The 16,168-nt window shown below is 37.0% G+C and overlaps 3 protein-coding genes across 3 annotated transcripts; 1 reads left to right on the top strand and 2 right to left on the bottom strand.

The window, feature by feature from the left end:
- Nucleotides 1–2,258: 2,258 nt before the first annotated feature.
- LOC106779280 (protein FAR1-RELATED SEQUENCE 5-like) lies at nt 2,259–4,671 on the bottom strand. Its single transcript, XM_014667360.1, has 2 exons — nt 2,488–4,671; nt 2,259–2,405 (listed from the first exon to the last, which is right to left on the bottom strand). The coding sequence occupies exons 1-2, from the start codon at nt 4,669–4,671 to the stop codon at nt 2,259–2,261; spliced, it is 2,331 nt and encodes a 776-aa protein (XP_014522846.1).
- A 3,701-nt stretch (nt 4,672–8,372) lies between these two features.
- LOC111240794 lies at nt 8,373–10,324 on the bottom strand. Its single transcript, XM_022776538.1, has 8 exons — nt 9,684–10,324; nt 9,526–9,586; nt 9,359–9,448; nt 9,135–9,257; nt 8,912–9,040; nt 8,724–8,827; nt 8,550–8,640; nt 8,373–8,474 (listed from the first exon to the last, which is right to left on the bottom strand). Exons 1-8 carry the CDS (start codon nt 10,322–10,324, stop codon nt 8,373–8,375), a joined length of 1,341 nt encoding a protein of 446 aa, XP_022632259.1.
- A 3,433-nt stretch (nt 10,325–13,757) lies between these two features.
- LOC106779303 (7-deoxyloganetin glucosyltransferase-like) lies at nt 13,758–15,634 on the top strand. Its single transcript, XM_014667391.1, has 2 exons — nt 13,758–14,280; nt 14,569–15,634. Exons 1-2 carry the CDS (start codon nt 13,758–13,760, stop codon nt 15,498–15,500), a joined length of 1,455 nt encoding a protein of 484 aa, XP_014522877.1. The 3' UTR covers nt 15,501–15,634.
- The last annotated feature ends 534 nt before the right edge of the window (nt 15,635–16,168 follow it).

The following is a 16,168-nucleotide window of genomic DNA, read 5'->3' as shown; positions in this document are numbered from 1 at the left end:
TGAAGAGTGAATTGACAGAATTTCTTGTGTTTTAAGTCCTTTTTGGGATCTTATTGACTTAGTTCTGGTTTAAAATTAGTGTTTTTGGAACCCCATTGCAGGTGGGGGTTGGAGAATTCATCATAACATTGGGAAAATAGAAGTTATGCAAAGTTCTGTGTGAAAAACTGCATTGTAACCGTTTACAATCCATTGTAAACGATTACGCGAGCCTGCTGAGGTTTTTGCACGTCCTGACCATCTGTAGGAGCCACCAAAAATCACACAGGGGACCACGTGCTGAATGAAGAGTGAAGTGACAGAATTTCTTGTGTTTTAATTCTTTTTGGGATCTTATTGACTTAGTTCTGGTTTAAAATTAGTTTTTTTGGACTCCCAATGCAGGTGGGGGTTGGAGACTTGATCATAACATTGGGAAAATTGAAGTTATGCAAAGTTCTGTGTGAAAAACTGCATTGTAATCGTTTACATTGCAGTGTAAACGATTACGCGAGCCTGCTGAGGTTTTTGCACGTCCTGACCATCTGTAGGAGCCACCAAAAATCACACAGAGGACCACGTCCTGAATGAAGGGTGAATTGACAGAATTTGTTGTGTTTTAATTCTTTTTGGGATGTTTTGCGTATTGTTTAAGCGTTTTTTACCTATGAAAAATATATTCTTAATTAAGAAATTGTAACATGTCATTGTAACATGTAAGAAGACAAATTAAACAACACAATTACTCATTAAACACTGAAATTGCCAAACCAAGTTCACATAAATTAAAGAGTACAATACTGATCAAAGACACAACTGTTGTCAATGAAAGCAAATACATCAAAACAGGAAACTATAACTAAGAAGTAAAATGATGAAAGGGGGCTGGTGCAGACTGCTGTTGACGACTCTCAATGTTAGCAAGTCTGGAATCTAGGGCATCCATTCTTGAACCAACGTACGTCTGCAGTTGTTCAATGCGTTCTATGACATCGTTAAGTGTTGTGGAAGAAGTTGGTTGTTCATTTTGTCGATCCCTTGGGGGGTGATGTTGTTCATTGGGTGTGTTGTCTTTTGGAACCCATACTCCCTCTTCATTCTGCACANAGCCAAAGGAGGTCACAGTTTCATATCCTATCCTTTGTTTGTCTTCGACCTCGACAGTTGGATCACCATCAACAGGGACATGAAAGTGTTCCATGAATATGGATATCAAATGAGGGTAAGGCAGCAGTTGGTTGTCAGGTAATGCCTTCTTCATTCTATAGCGGATTACATGTCCCCAGTTAATTTCCTTTGATTGCATAAGGGCCCATATCAGTCTAATGTCATCATGCGAAGCCTGACCTATATTCGTGAAACGAGGAATTAAAATTTTTGTTAACACGTAATGNNGTATTCTTGGTTGTACCTTCAACCTCCCAGCAAGCACTCTGTTATTGATGACAGCATCGTCCTTACAAATTTCATCTCTTGCAGTAAGGTAGTTGTAGTCATCCTTCCACTCATCAACAACGCCCCGTTCAAAAAGAACTCCATTACATGGAAGATAAGTCAGTTGTTCAAAAAGAGTTGGGCTGACCCTGATTTTCACCCCTTTCACTTCGCTTCTAATAACACCCGTGCTCGAAATATCCAAGTTGTTGTAAAAGACTCTCACTAATTGTGGGTGGTAGAATGGTTTGCTTAAACATACAAATTTGGTGAGTCCCGCCTCTCGTAAAAGGACATAGAAATCAAAATTACGTACCTCAAAAAATTCCTCTTCGAGGTATTTGCTTTCCAAAATCCCTCGATTGACAAAATGATTAACAAANTTTTCATATTGTGCAGCAGAGGAGAACAGTTGATTGTTGAGTGATGGAGGTGGTGGCGTTGGAGACCTTGGGGGGGATGGTGTCGGACTACGACGACGACGACCTCCACGGGATGTACTTCCCTTTTGTTTCTTTTTTGCGCGATCAGCCATGGTAGGGCAAACAATTTTGAAAGTTGAACAAAAGTAGCGGATGGGTAGTTTAAAAACAGGAGTAGTGGGCGGTTAACCCTAATTAGTGGTACGTGGTGAACAAAATTAAAACTGCTGCTATTTAAAAGATGCAGGGCATGATGTAATCGTTTACATATATATGGTAATCGATTACAACTGCATTTTTCATGCAAATAAAAGAGCAATTAAGCACCATTGAGTTTGTGTATGCAAAAAATTTTCATTTACCATTAAAATATTACACCTTAACCTCACCTTGGTAGGTCCAAAACCAACAATACAGTTAAATTCAACCACCTAGAGTATTGTCGATAGTGTTATGTACAGATGATAACAACGACATAAATCCTGATGGAACCACGCCGGATTGCTCTGATAATTGGTATGTAAATGGAACGACCTCGGCACTTTGTGTAACGTCATCGAATGTTGTTTCCTGAATTAAAAAAAGTTCATTTGCATACCATTTGCAAAACGAAGTTCTTAAAAAGGTAATATATAAAAATATAATGACTCACATTGTACTGTGGAAGTGGTGGTGAAGACTTTTTTGCTGAAGGAGTTCTTCCTTTTCTTGTTCTCTTTTCCACGCTGGACTTCAACCTGTTTGTCCGAGGTCGTCCTTTTCGCTTCACTGCTAAAGGGCTGTGGACAAGTACATCATCATTTTCCCCTGCATTTTCTGGACGCGGATTGGGTAGTGGATATCCATATCTCAATTCATCGCCGTCAGTAATAATCTTAGTACACATGGATGAACTACAACCAAATTTTTTAGCAAGCGATTGAAGATCTTTTTCTAAGTCATTTGAAAGAACCTCGGACTCACAAGCGACCTCCGCTATGTCATAGAATTTTTTGCACAAATGTTGGTATCTTTCCATTGTAGGTTGATGGTTTGAGGTAGCGTACACTGCTCTAATGAGTGTGTGCCTTCTACGGATATTTTTACTCCATCGTCGAAGAATGTATTTGGATGGCACATTGNAGACATCTTCCTGACCAAATACTAACAACGAATGCCGACAAATGATGCCTTTGAACTCAAATAAGAGGCAAGAACATGTGTTACTTTTAGTTAGTGGATCAAATTCAACTATATAATATTTATCGGCACATTTCCCCTCAAACATGCGTTCCTCTTTGACTGTGTACGTATTAAGTAAATTGTTCTTAANAGTGTTCTTGATAAAACAATTCATGCGAGAGCGAAACTCTGTTTGGACTTCCTCAAACTTTTCATGTGTGTACTCCAACTGAAATTGTCTCTCAATTGGTGACTGCGAGCCACAACCAACCGTGGTGTTCAGGGAGCAGAAGTCAGCCTGTATTTNTTTTTGTGCCTTAACTCTAAGGGCATTGTCAAATTGTACCACGAATTGTTGAAGTGTGGTGCTTGAATTGATGAATCCATCAAAGAAAGCATTCATGCCCTCACTTCTTTGTGTTGTTGACATACCCGCCCAGAAATCATTCCTTAAGTAACAAGGTACCCATTTCCGTCTTTCATCATAAAGATGACATAACCAATCATTACCCTCCAATGAATGCTTTATCAGTAGTTCTTCCCATCCATTTTCAAAGTCTATCTGCGACCCACAGTCATATACAAGCGCGTGTATATCTGTTTTGATGGCGACATAATTTTTGTATCCTGCAAATTTCTCTGGCAACTTCTTCATTATGTGCCATAAACACCACCTGTGTCTTGTTTGAGGGAAAACCTGTTCAATGGCATTAGCCATTGCCCTGCATTGATCAGTTATTATGCCATCAGGTGGCTTATTTCCCATGCATCTCAACCAACACTCAAACAACCAAACAAATGACATGGTATCTTCGGAAGAAAGCAATCCACATCCAAGTAAGATGGAGTGACCATGGTGGTTAAGTCCAACAAACGGTGCAAAGGGCATGTCGTACTTATTTGTCAAGTAAGTGGTGTCGAAGGACACCACATCACCAAATTCCGCACATGCAGCTCTACTTCTTGCATCTGCCCAAAACACACTACATATTTTATTTCCTTCGTTCAATGCTATGTCGTAGAAGAAGTCGTTGTTCAAATCCTTCATTGAAGAAAAGTGTCTTAGTAGCGCTTGACCGTCACCGTCTTTACATAAAGATCGTCTGTGTTGCACAATGTAGTTGCGTGCATCTCGTTCAATAAAGTCCATGTTTTCAAATCCCCCTGCATCGGTAACGATGCTAAGGTAACTCTTATTTATCCGAACTCCCGCATCGTCATTTACCTGCAGCGTGTGCTTGGCTTGCATGCTCAATTTCCTATTCCCTGGGATTAGCTTAGACGTATTCGGGCATAACTCGTGGCTGTGTTCTAAGAAGACCGTTTNTATTAAACATTTATCACCCTTTCTTGTGATGGTAATGCCAGCTGGACATTGATTAGTCTGACTTGGGAGTGTTTTCACCTCAGGTTTGATGNCAGATACATATTTCCCTTCCCTTGAACAAACTAATCTCAAGTAGTTCAGATTATTATCCTCATCTTTTTTTGAAGTTCTGGTTCTCACAGCAAATCCACAACTAATTGCGTAATTGGTGTAAAATTTCTTTGCATCTTGCATTGTATCAAAACACATATTAATCCTAGGCTCCTCGCCCTGACAAGTGTCATAGCTTTCACCACGATCACCATTGGACTGTGTTCTGTCGTACACCTCATTTGGGGATATATCCATGAGAAACAACTCAGCCAACTGTGATCAAAGTCTGAAACATTACATATTGTGTACAAGTTTCCAAACAAGTTAAGTGAACAAAATATTATACATAGGAAATAATAGTGAACATCGTAAAACCTTAACAAGTACAAAATATGTAGATGGCTAACATGTTGACCTTAAGAATAATATTAACTGTGGTTTTAAGTGAAAAGATTGACATTCATTCATAGTAGGTGCCTTAAATGATGTTATGTTGAACCTCACCAACCTTCTAAATGCACTCACCTCGACCTCCTTAATTGATTTTGAAGTGCTCTTCACCAAACTCCAGAGCTGCCCATTAATCCGTTGTGCTTGAACGACGAAAGGTGGTTGAAGGAAGTAATGAGAAAGAGAGAGGAGACCTTACGGGAGACAAAAGCAGGTTATTTTGGAGGGAAGAAGCGTATGTTGGAAGGCACAGAGTACAATCAAAGTTAACTTGAAGAAGCAAAATTGGATTTGATTTGATTTCACTAAGGATCCTTGCATTTAATTTCGTCATAAAAAAGTTGTCTTTTCTCGTTCCCCACATTTAATGCACGTAACTTTACTTTACCCACATTTAATGCAATGTCATTCTTAGCTGAAAGGGGACTAACTTTTTGCTTTAAACTTTCTTTACTACCAATTCAGGTATCACAATTTGTCTTGCATATTCACTTTGACTTTCATCTTTTTGTGCAATGATGAAAGAAACTTTCTAAAGCAAACTATGTATCATCATTAATGCCATCACCAAAACGGGATAACTGATTAAATAAAATAATTTTTTTATTCAAATTTTCTGTCATCCATTTGGTCCACAAGTGTCTATATATGTCACTCAAACCCACTTGCTTATTCCATCTACTGAAGGGCCTCTCTAGGTAAATATTATGTTTAATTTAAAATTTCATAAACCAAATTACTAATCTCGTTCTCTTTCTTCCATCCGTTTCAAACTCTTGCAGACAGTGAAAGTAACTATCATGGATGCATGGGAGGATCTTGTNTACGATGATGATGTTCTGGAATCATTTCTTAAGAAATGTGATTCTTCCAAGTCACTTATACCTGGACCTGCTGGGAATGTTCAAGCTGCCATTCTGAATAGGCAAAATACTGAACAACCAAAATCNACTCAAGAATTCGCCAATGAGGTTGCTCAAGCTACATACGAAAGAGATTTCAACACCAATGGTTGGAAGTGGGCCCAAATGTATATTGAACACCATGGTACGTTATGTTTTGAAATTAAATAAGTTTAGTAGGTGGTTGTTTTTTTATACATGTTTGGTTATTGACATTATTATGAGTATTGTAGGACTTGTTGCTGATGGAAAAATGGAGAACGTCAACCTACTGAAAGAGGCTAAAAAAATGCAGACCCTTCCATGTGTTGCTTGCTTAGTNAAGGAGTGCACTCCCAATGGCCTGGGAGACATGTTTTTGACTGTTAAGGTATTAAATATGACAAATTGGTACTTTTGACCCACAATAAAATTATGATTCATTGAATGTCAGCAGGACCCATCCGCTGTGATGAAGGCTTCATTGCACCATAAAGTTCTTCAGGATCCCCAATTTGGAGACAATATTAAAGTTGGCTCAGTCATCATACTAAATCTTGTAAACCAAATATTGCTTACTTCATTTACACTTTTAAAAAAACATAACCTTTATTGTCGTGCAATTATTTCATGTGATATTTATATAGTAAATAAATTATGGTTCCCTTCAAATAGGTTAATTCCTTCTGTGCAATTGGGACAAACAAGTACTTGAATATCACTCACCGCAACATAGTCAAGGTTTTTGCACCAGATATTGGTCCTCCAACACTTGCCTTGGTCGAGGCAACGCCAAAACCTGTTATTCGACTTCCGATGTGGGCAGAAAACAATGTCGATGTCGCAGCCATCCTCAGAAAATTTGTTCCACCAACTGACCAAGCATCAACATCATCATCCAAACAACCAGAAGTTTAAGGATTACTGTTCAAATTGTTGTTATGCATTAAAGTTATCTGTAGGTGACAATGTTATAGTCNTTAGTGGATTACTGTTGTTAAGTGTTGTCTTTTGTAATGCATTTGTGTTTGTAAACNCAATGTTATTGTCTTTTGTGATTGACTAATGTTATGTCCTGAATGTAATATTTTCGTTCATGTTATGTTGGAAATTATTTAATTTTGTTCGAATCCCGTGGTTTTATTTTGTCACTTAAGAAGCCAATGTGATTGATTTATTTAATATGAAACATTATCACCCAACTAACATAGAAGATAACTCTGGCACTTAGTCATTGTTTGGAGCAAACAGCAAGTGTTTCTGGACTTCAAAACCCAGATTTCACCCAGTGGTCCTTCAGGTGTAATTTGGTGGTTCCTTCAGTACATTGGGATGTGCAAATGTGCAAGTTGATACGGGTAATCGTTTACAAGGCTCTGTAAACGATTACCAGGCTGGTTTAAACAGGTAAAACTTCACCAAGTCACAATTAGGTGGTCTTTGAAGCATGGGTGCTCCCCAAATGAATCCATTGGGTGGCATACACATGAACTTCAACATAAGTGTCACAGATAATCATTGTTTGGAGCAACAACCAAGTGTTTCTGGACTTCAAAACCCAGATTTCACCCAATGGTCCTTCAGGTGTAATTTGGTGGTTCCTTCAGTACATTGGGACGTGCAAATGTCCAAGTTCATACGGGTAATCGTTTACCAGGCTCTGTAAACGATTACCAGGCTGGTTTAAACAGGTAAAACTTCCCCAAGTCACAATTAAGTGGTCTTTGAAGCATGGGTGCTCTCCAAATGAATCATTGGGTTCCATACACATCAACATCAACATAAGTGTCACAGAAAATCATTGTTAGGAGCAAAAACCAAGTGTTTCTGGACTTTAAAACCCAAATTTCACCCAGTGGTCCCTCAAGTGTAATTTGGTGGTTCCTTCAGTACATTGGGACGTGCAAATGTGGAAGTTGATACGGGTAATCGTTTACAGGGATCTGTAAACGATTACCAGGCTGCTTTAAACAGCTAAAACTTCACCAAGTGACAATTAGGTGGTCTTTGAAGCATGGGTGCTCTCCAAATGAATCATTGGGTTCCATACACATCAACATCAACATAAGTGTCCCAAAAAATCATTGTTAGGAGCAAAAACCAAGTGTTTCTGGACTTCAAAACCCACATTTCACCCAGTGGTCCCTCAGGTGTAATTTGGTGGTTCCTTCAGTACATTGGGACGTGCAAATGTGGAAGTTGATACGGGTAATCGTTTACAGGGATCTGTAAACGATTATCAGGCTGCTTTAAACAGCTAAATCAGCACCAACTAAGACTTAGGTCCTTTTTGAAGCATAGGTGCTCCCCCAATCAGCCACAAGGACGTGCAAATGTGCCACATAATTCTTGCAATCCTTTACAAAGCCCGCAAAACGATTACAATGGTCTTTTATAAAGCTAAAGCTTCTCGTAATGAAAATTACACTTGTTTTATAATTTCGACATATATAAAGGTCGACATCAATCATGAATGAAAATTCATCTATATATTCTGACATAAAAACCTTCAAGTCAATAATATTATTACAATAGTAATTTCCACAATGTATTCATATACGTTTGTGTATCTAACAAACTATACAAAAAGAAATTGGCCTACATTTTTATAAAACAACAAATGTCCTACAACAATCCGTACACCTCCAGCGCATCAAGTATTCTTATGTTGTCGTTATCCAAGATCCAATCATAAACGTATTGCTTTCTTATTGCAAGCAATTCCTCCTGAAAGAAAATTATTGAACTAGTCAGTTGAAATGAAATCATCAAAAAATAATGAAAATGTTATCTACTCCTTACATTAGAGTAATTGGGGATGCTTTTCCCATTGAATTTATTCGAACCATCCCAAATTTGCATTGCTTGCAACATTATAACTCCACAGTCATGCCTGAAAGGAATAAATAAGTACTCAACGACCAATTCTGAAAACTTCATTACTTACAACAACAAATCATTGAATTTAAAGCTTACAGGTTTGGTTGGGAAGAGATGTTTGCTTGTACAACAGACAGAGGTCCAATACTGCCTTCCGGTCTGTTGTACAACAAGCAAAAAAATCGAGCAAGGTTTTCACCCTACAATGTACAAATAACAGTAAGACGTTGACAATACATTATTTAAACAAAGTCAATAACATTATTCAATTTTATTACACATACCACATGACTGTCTATCTTTTTCCGGTTTCTTACAGCCTTCAGCAGAGAGTCCAGAACATATATCTCTAATGTGCTTAGTTTGACTACGTAGCACCACCAATGATTGTCATGGCAAAATGGAAGAAACAACTACTATTAAAGAAACAAAGGAAAACTGAAAACATCATGACCTGCTAAATGTGAAATACAACCACATACACAACTGAAATTAAACCTGACTCACAAAGTCAGCTGTTGCAATGTCTTGAAGGCCAAAGTATTCGGCACGCAAACAGCTGCTGTAATTGTGAAGACTGAAAACACGTCGATTTTTATCCTTTTTCAAATAATCACTGATTATAAGGTCCTACAAATAGGTTCAAATACAGCCATCATCAATGCCTAACGACTAACACTTTATTTGTAAAATGACACCACCATGACAAATTTCTATAAACAACAACTTACCGCATATAAAGAACTGAAAAGGATCCTCTTCACAATCCCGGTCCTCCTTTTCTCGTAGTGCATAAATATGGTGGTTGCAAATAGAACCAACTACACATACATAGTTCATCAATGATTTCAAATGAATACAGCACAATATAAATCAACTAATCCAAAAAAATACTTACCATGTTATCAACGTATTTATAAGGACCTAAGGTGTTAATAGATGTTGTGCTCAGTGTCTGCCTAATTATCTCACAGACGATCCTTAATATAAAAATGTACTTATTAATTGTATGATATGGCCATAAAACTATATAAAACCAAAATAAAATTTACTAACCTATACGCTCTATCTCTAACGCTGACAGCGACGTACAGTTGGTCAATATTGATGGTAGACCTAGGATCACCAACAATACTACGCAGAGGGGCGACAACCAATGCTTTTGGTGCCTCCGCTTCTCCATCATCATTAATTTCAATAAGGTCAAGAACATGATTTCCACCTCCTACATCCCGTACAACTTCTTCATCAAAGGCAGCTGTGAGGTCTCCTTGCAATCCGCCACCAAAAACTTCATCATTACCTCCAACAACCCCTTCTTCATTTAAGACTTCTTCGGCAACTCCACCCATTCGTTCTTCATCACCTCCACCAANAACTTCTTCATCAAAGACTTCTTCAGGAACTCCACCCACTGCTTCTTCATCACATCCACCAACAAATTCTTCATTACAAACATCTTCCTTACAANTTTGCCTTTGACGTATTTCAAATAACTCCTTCGTCAAAGAAGCAAGCCTTGAATTCAAGGCTATCAATTCTTTAGTATTTTTCTTCAATCTCTCATCCAAATTTCCTTCAAACGTGCCGTCATCCGAGGTATCGTCATCTAACTCGTCAGGTCTCGCTCGTTTCGGCTGTGTTCCTAAATCTGTTCCTCCTTCAAACATATCAAAAGCCGCAATAATTTCAGGCATTTGACGATCACGAAGCCGAATATACCACTCCAAGTTTACCTATTACACATTTATTTGTACATTAAAACCATCAACAATTTAAATAAAACATAAAAGGATATGCATCGAATACTTACATCTGCAGTCATAAACAATTCTTCAATTTTTTCATAATATCTTGTTTTATAGGAGAACCAACGCAACATGCGAGGAAACCTCCTATGACTTGGATTACCGTCCAAAGAAAGCCTCTCAACAGCCCAAGCCTACAATAANAAAATAACTTACAGTGAACCATATTTTACATTACAATACAAAGGTGTTTAAAAAACTACGAANCAACCATCTTACCTGCAAAACAGCCACATTCCCACTAAGACCGACTGCGCTGGCGATCTTTCCGGACATTATCTTTTTCATACATTTATTCAAGTTATCTACAAGGTATTTATGAACACCGGTCGCCCAATCGTATAAACACAAACTATCTATGTCGTCTAACACTTTTGAAGGCATGTTAGCAATAACCTTCGACTTCCTAGGAAAGAAAAAAACAAACAAATATATACAGCCTACACACAACATCAACCTCAATGTTGTCGTCCAATACAATCACATTAAACTTCTCAACCACATCTAATAAAGTTGTGCTATTTGAATTAAACATTTCTCCAACCAAACCAACTATATATTCATCAAATGGAACTTCTAAGCCACCTATGTCTAAACCGGTCGTCATGAAAACATCCAAAACACTAAAGGGTACCAATTGATGACTCACCCTAAAGCTTATATCATGCCCAGCCCAGCGACATAACATGACCTTCAATAATTCACAGTTAATCTCCACAGCCTTACGAAGCCGCAAACACCAACGAAATGGTGTCATTGTAATTCGTTCTACATGCACTTCTCTCAGTAAACCATTCATAGCAACAATTATTGATGAATCAAGAGAGACTCGAACACGCCACTACACAACATTATAAACAAAAAATTTTATTGCTTACCAAAAAATAAATAAACTATATATAAATAAACTATATACAAACATATGAATAGTAACCAAACAAAATTTGTTACTTACCTTTGGGTTCGTAAAGTCCATTGCNACTGCCCAAATTTCAGAAAAACACAGCAATGGTTTATTAGGGTTCATAAAAACAAAAATACGCACAATACAAGACAGATAAACCCTCCCCAACCCAAACCCAGAACACAAAAACCCTCCCCAACCCAAACAATGGGATATACTGCAAAAAACAAAACACACCCAAAACCAAAACCAAAACGCGAAACGCATAAAAACGCACAATACAAGACAGATAAACCCTCCCCAACCCAAACCCAAAACACAAAAACCCTCCCCAACCCAACCAATGGGATATACTGCAAGAAGCAAAAAACACCCAAAACCAAAACCAAAAGGCGAAACGCGAAACTGCTTACCAACAGAGACGGATGAACACGCTCGTTATTTGGTTTCGATTGGGTGTGACAGAAATCAACACAAAAACCCAATGCATGAGACAATCGCAGAGATGAACTCCTGAAGACGCGAGACTTGGTTTCGCAAAATGAAGAAGATGAAAATGTAGAACCGCCAATTCCAAATTTCATTCAAATTTCCTTCCAAAAATACCCTTCTGCAATGTTTTAAAAGGTTTTTAATTAAAATGTCCAGCCATGCAATGGAATTTTGACACGTGGAAGTGTGTCAAAATTGTGTTAATGGAGAGTGTCAAAGAAACATTTTCCGTATTAGACGTCTGAGAATACACTTAAAGACATTATATGTTTGTACAAATCCTTTCCACCAGTGATCAGAAAAGACTTTTGATGTCCAATGATAAAGTCGAGGATGTAATTCTCCATTTTCTGACGTCATATACAACATGTATGGAGCACTTGTAAGAATTTATTACCTTTTACTCTATCTAATGACTAAATTGACATAAAAAAGGAATTATTTCGATTTCACTTTGCTCATTAGAGAGAGAAAAAAAGTAATAAATGATTACAAAACTGAATTTACATAGTTATGATATCGAAAAAGAGAAAATTTCAACGTCATGTACCCTTCAAAATGTGTAAATGACAGTCTGTGCTTGCTTTTTTCCTCCTAAAGGACAATAGCGTATTAAGGTGTTAATGTTTCATGTTCCCTACCATGTTTCCTCTCTTTTTCACATGTCTCTCCTTGCTCCCTATACCTCCACTCCACAACCTTAGCAAAAGAACCACTTATCACTCTAAGGTGCACTTAGTCTAGCAAGGCAAGAAGGGTGTCGTCCATTGGGTGCAAACATGCAACATCCTCTACGAGTGCATGTTACCAATGTGCATATCGCCAACCCCTCTCAACCAGAGGTATAGTCTGATAAGCGTAACTTCACCTATCTTCTGCTTTATGTATTTTACATATATTGTCTATACTATGGAAAACACATTTAGCATCAGATTAATACATTTTACACTTATAGTCTATTGTGCTTGCTTGTGCAAGACTCGTCTACTGCACTCAATTATATTACTTATTAAAGAAATTCTGACAAAACTAACAAATGAAAAGATTTTTTAAAAGCTCTAATTTTTTTTCTTATTATTCTAAAAGAAAAATATAACAAATTTTTGAACTGACTATTTACCTTATATTTATTTATGAAAAATTATTATTTGACAATAACTTTTTCTTTTATTTCATTTCTATTTTATAATTCATTTTAATAGGAAACTATTATATTTAACTGAAAAAAATACAAACGAAATTTTAAAATTAAAATAATAATAATTATGATCGTTAAATGATTAAAGAATGATAGTATATCATAGTCCATTTGTTTAATATACGTGGATTCTCTCCGACCAATAACAAAACACATGCTACGAAAATGACTTTGACTTGCAGATCAGAAAAAAATCCATGCAACAACCAGGTTTTATGTTTCGGACAATGATATTTTGACAACACTTTTTGACAATTTTTTTTACAATGGAATACGTGTCATCATTTTATTGGTCTATTTGAATTTATATTTAAAAAATATTTAAAACAGATCAATCATAAACTGTCACGTATGCGTTGTCAAAAAATTGTTAAAAAAATATTGTTAAAAGAAGTTTTTCCTTATGTTTCAGTGGTTTTTTGATCCACGTGGCATAAGGGAAAGAGAACACGTTAGAAAGAAAAAAGTAGTTCGATGCTCCTCTTATGTGAATTTTGGCAGCATTACGTGAGGTTGCACGGCTTTAAGTTAGCAAAATAGCTTCATAATACGATCTTTTTAGAAAAAAATATTTTGATATAGATTTTCTTAAATATTTTTACACAGCATATATATTTTTTTAATGATTTATTATTTTTAAAGATTGGTTACTCCTCGTTATAAAACTCCAAGCTTTGTATCTCATTCTCCAAAACACTCTTCACAATACAAGGAAAAAAAAATTGCAAATGAGTAACCCTTCAGAGAGAAAGCCACACGCAGTGTTGATACCATTTCCAGTTCAAGGCCATATCAACCCTTTGTTCAGACTAGCAAAGTTACTTCATCTCAGAGGCTTTCACATTACCTTTGTCCACACTGAATACAACTACAAACGCTTGCTCAATTCAAGGGCTCTTAAGGCCCTTCATGTTCTTCCAGATTTTCAATTTCAGACAATCCCAGATGGTCTTCCTCTCACACATGATGTTGCTAATGTCACTCAGGACATAGTGTCCCTTGGTAAATCTGTGAGAGAGAACTTTCTCCAACCCTTTCGTGAACTTCTTGCTAAACTCAATGATTCTGCCATTGCTGGCCTTATACCTCCAGTTACAGGCTTGGTTTCTGATTTTAGCTTGACTTTTACTATACAAGCTGCTCAAGAACTAGCACTCCCTCTTCTTCTATTTTCACCTTCCAGTGCCACCTGCTTCGTGTCTATTATGAACTTACGTGCTCTTTCTGATAAAGGTCTAATACCACTCAAAGGTATGCATTGAAGCTCTTTCTTTTGAAAGTGCATGAACAACACCAGTAATTCTGCTCTGGTTCCTCTAAACGAAGTAATATCAATAATTGATGAGAATTAACAGTTGATGTTTTGTATATATGCCTAACAAATAATTGATGAGAATTGTGAACTTTTACATTTTGGCTGCTGACACTCCAATTTTAGCCTTTCTTTACTATTTTTAATTGATGAATACATGCTAACGAAGAAAATGTTCATCTGTAATGTGGAGCTTGTAACTATGGGCTTTGTAATCATGATTGCAGATGAGAGTTATTTGACAAATGGGTATTTGGACACCAAGGTAGACTGGATTCCAGGTTTGAAAAACTTCAGACTGAAGGACCTCCTTGACTTCATAAGGACAACAAATCCAAATAACTTTATGTTAAATAATTTGATTGATATGGCAGATAATGTGCCCAAAGCTTCTGCTATTGTTATAAATACTTCTGATGAACTTGAGAGTGAAGCATTGAAGGCTCTCTCTTCTATGCTCCCTTCTGTTTACCCCATTGGCCCTTTCCCTTCATTTTTGAATCAAAGTCCACAGAGTCACTTGGAATCTTCAGGTTCCAATCTTTGGAAGGAAGATACTGAGTGCCTTGAATGGCTTAAATCCAAGGAATCTAATTCTGTTGTTTATGTGAATTTTGGTAGCATCACGATTATGACACCGGAGCAACTTTTGGAGTTTGCTTGGGGTTTGGCCAACAGCAAGAGACCCTTTTTATGGATCATTAGGCCTGATCTTGTTATTGGTGGCTCAATGATTTTGTCATCTGAGTTTGTGAATGAAATATCAAATAGAGGCCTAATTGCAAGCTGGTGTCCACAAGAGCAAGTGCTGAATCACCCTTCAATTGGTGGATTTTTGACTCATTGTGGATGGAACTCAACAATTGAAAGCATTTGTGCTGGTGTGCCCATGTTGTGTTGGCCGTTTTTTGCTGATCAGCCAACAAACTGCAGAAGTATTTGCAGTGAATGGGGCATTGGAATTGAAATTGACACTAAAGTGAAGAGAAAAGAAGTGGAGAAAAATGTGAATGAATTGATGTTAGGAGAGAAAGGAAAGGAGATGAGGCAAAAGGTCATGCAGTTGAAGAAGAAGGTGGAAGAGGAGACTAGATCTGGTGGTCTTTCATACATGAACTTGGACAAAGTGATCAGTGAAGTCTTGGTCAAACAAACTTAGATTAAACAACTTCTCTTTTTCTTCCAAATCTGTACTGTGATGAGTCATTGATCTTCTCTTGAATTTGTTGCATAAACTATGGTAAAGATGCAATGTTAAAATGTAAATCAGGTGAAGGCTACTTGTACTGCTACTTTTACTTATATCATTACTATAGTGCTTCCTTTGGCTTAATGCTTTTCATTTGCAGCTTAGATTATGTTGCAAATATTCAAAAATAAAATAACATTTATATATATACTTGAATGATGGTATGTTGATGATTTGGTTATATTAAAATATTGCATGTTTGATTGTATGTTTTAATGTTTGATGCTTTGGTTTGATGTTGAGTTTGTGTATTGATGTTTGAAATATGACATGAAAAACTAAGTAGAATTAGGAATGGGTTTAACTCTGTGACATTTCGCAGAATTTGGTGTTTCTTGTTTAGAGTTGATTGTAACCGTTTGGTTTTATCTCAGAACGTTCGGTATTATTGTCTGTCTTAATTACATACTTGAAACAATTTAAAGTGCTCGGTCATAGACAGAGCACTCGGTCTTTAAAGCACTCGGTCTTTACAGCACTCGGTCTCTAGAGTGTTCGGTCGGTCTTTAAAGCACTCGGTCTTTAAAGCACTCGATCTTTAAAGTGCTCGGTCATAGACTAGCATTAAATCTTTAAAA

Source organism: Vigna radiata, unplaced genomic scaffold (genome assembly GCF_000741045.1).
Source record: "Vigna radiata var. radiata cultivar VC1973A unplaced genomic scaffold, Vradiata_ver6 scaffold_190, whole genome shotgun sequence".
In the NCBI taxonomy this organism is placed as follows: domain Eukaryota; kingdom Viridiplantae; phylum Streptophyta; class Magnoliopsida; order Fabales; family Fabaceae; genus Vigna; species Vigna radiata.
The sequence above is the reverse complement of the archived record's forward strand: the minus strand, read 5'-3'. Positions and strand labels throughout refer to the sequence as shown.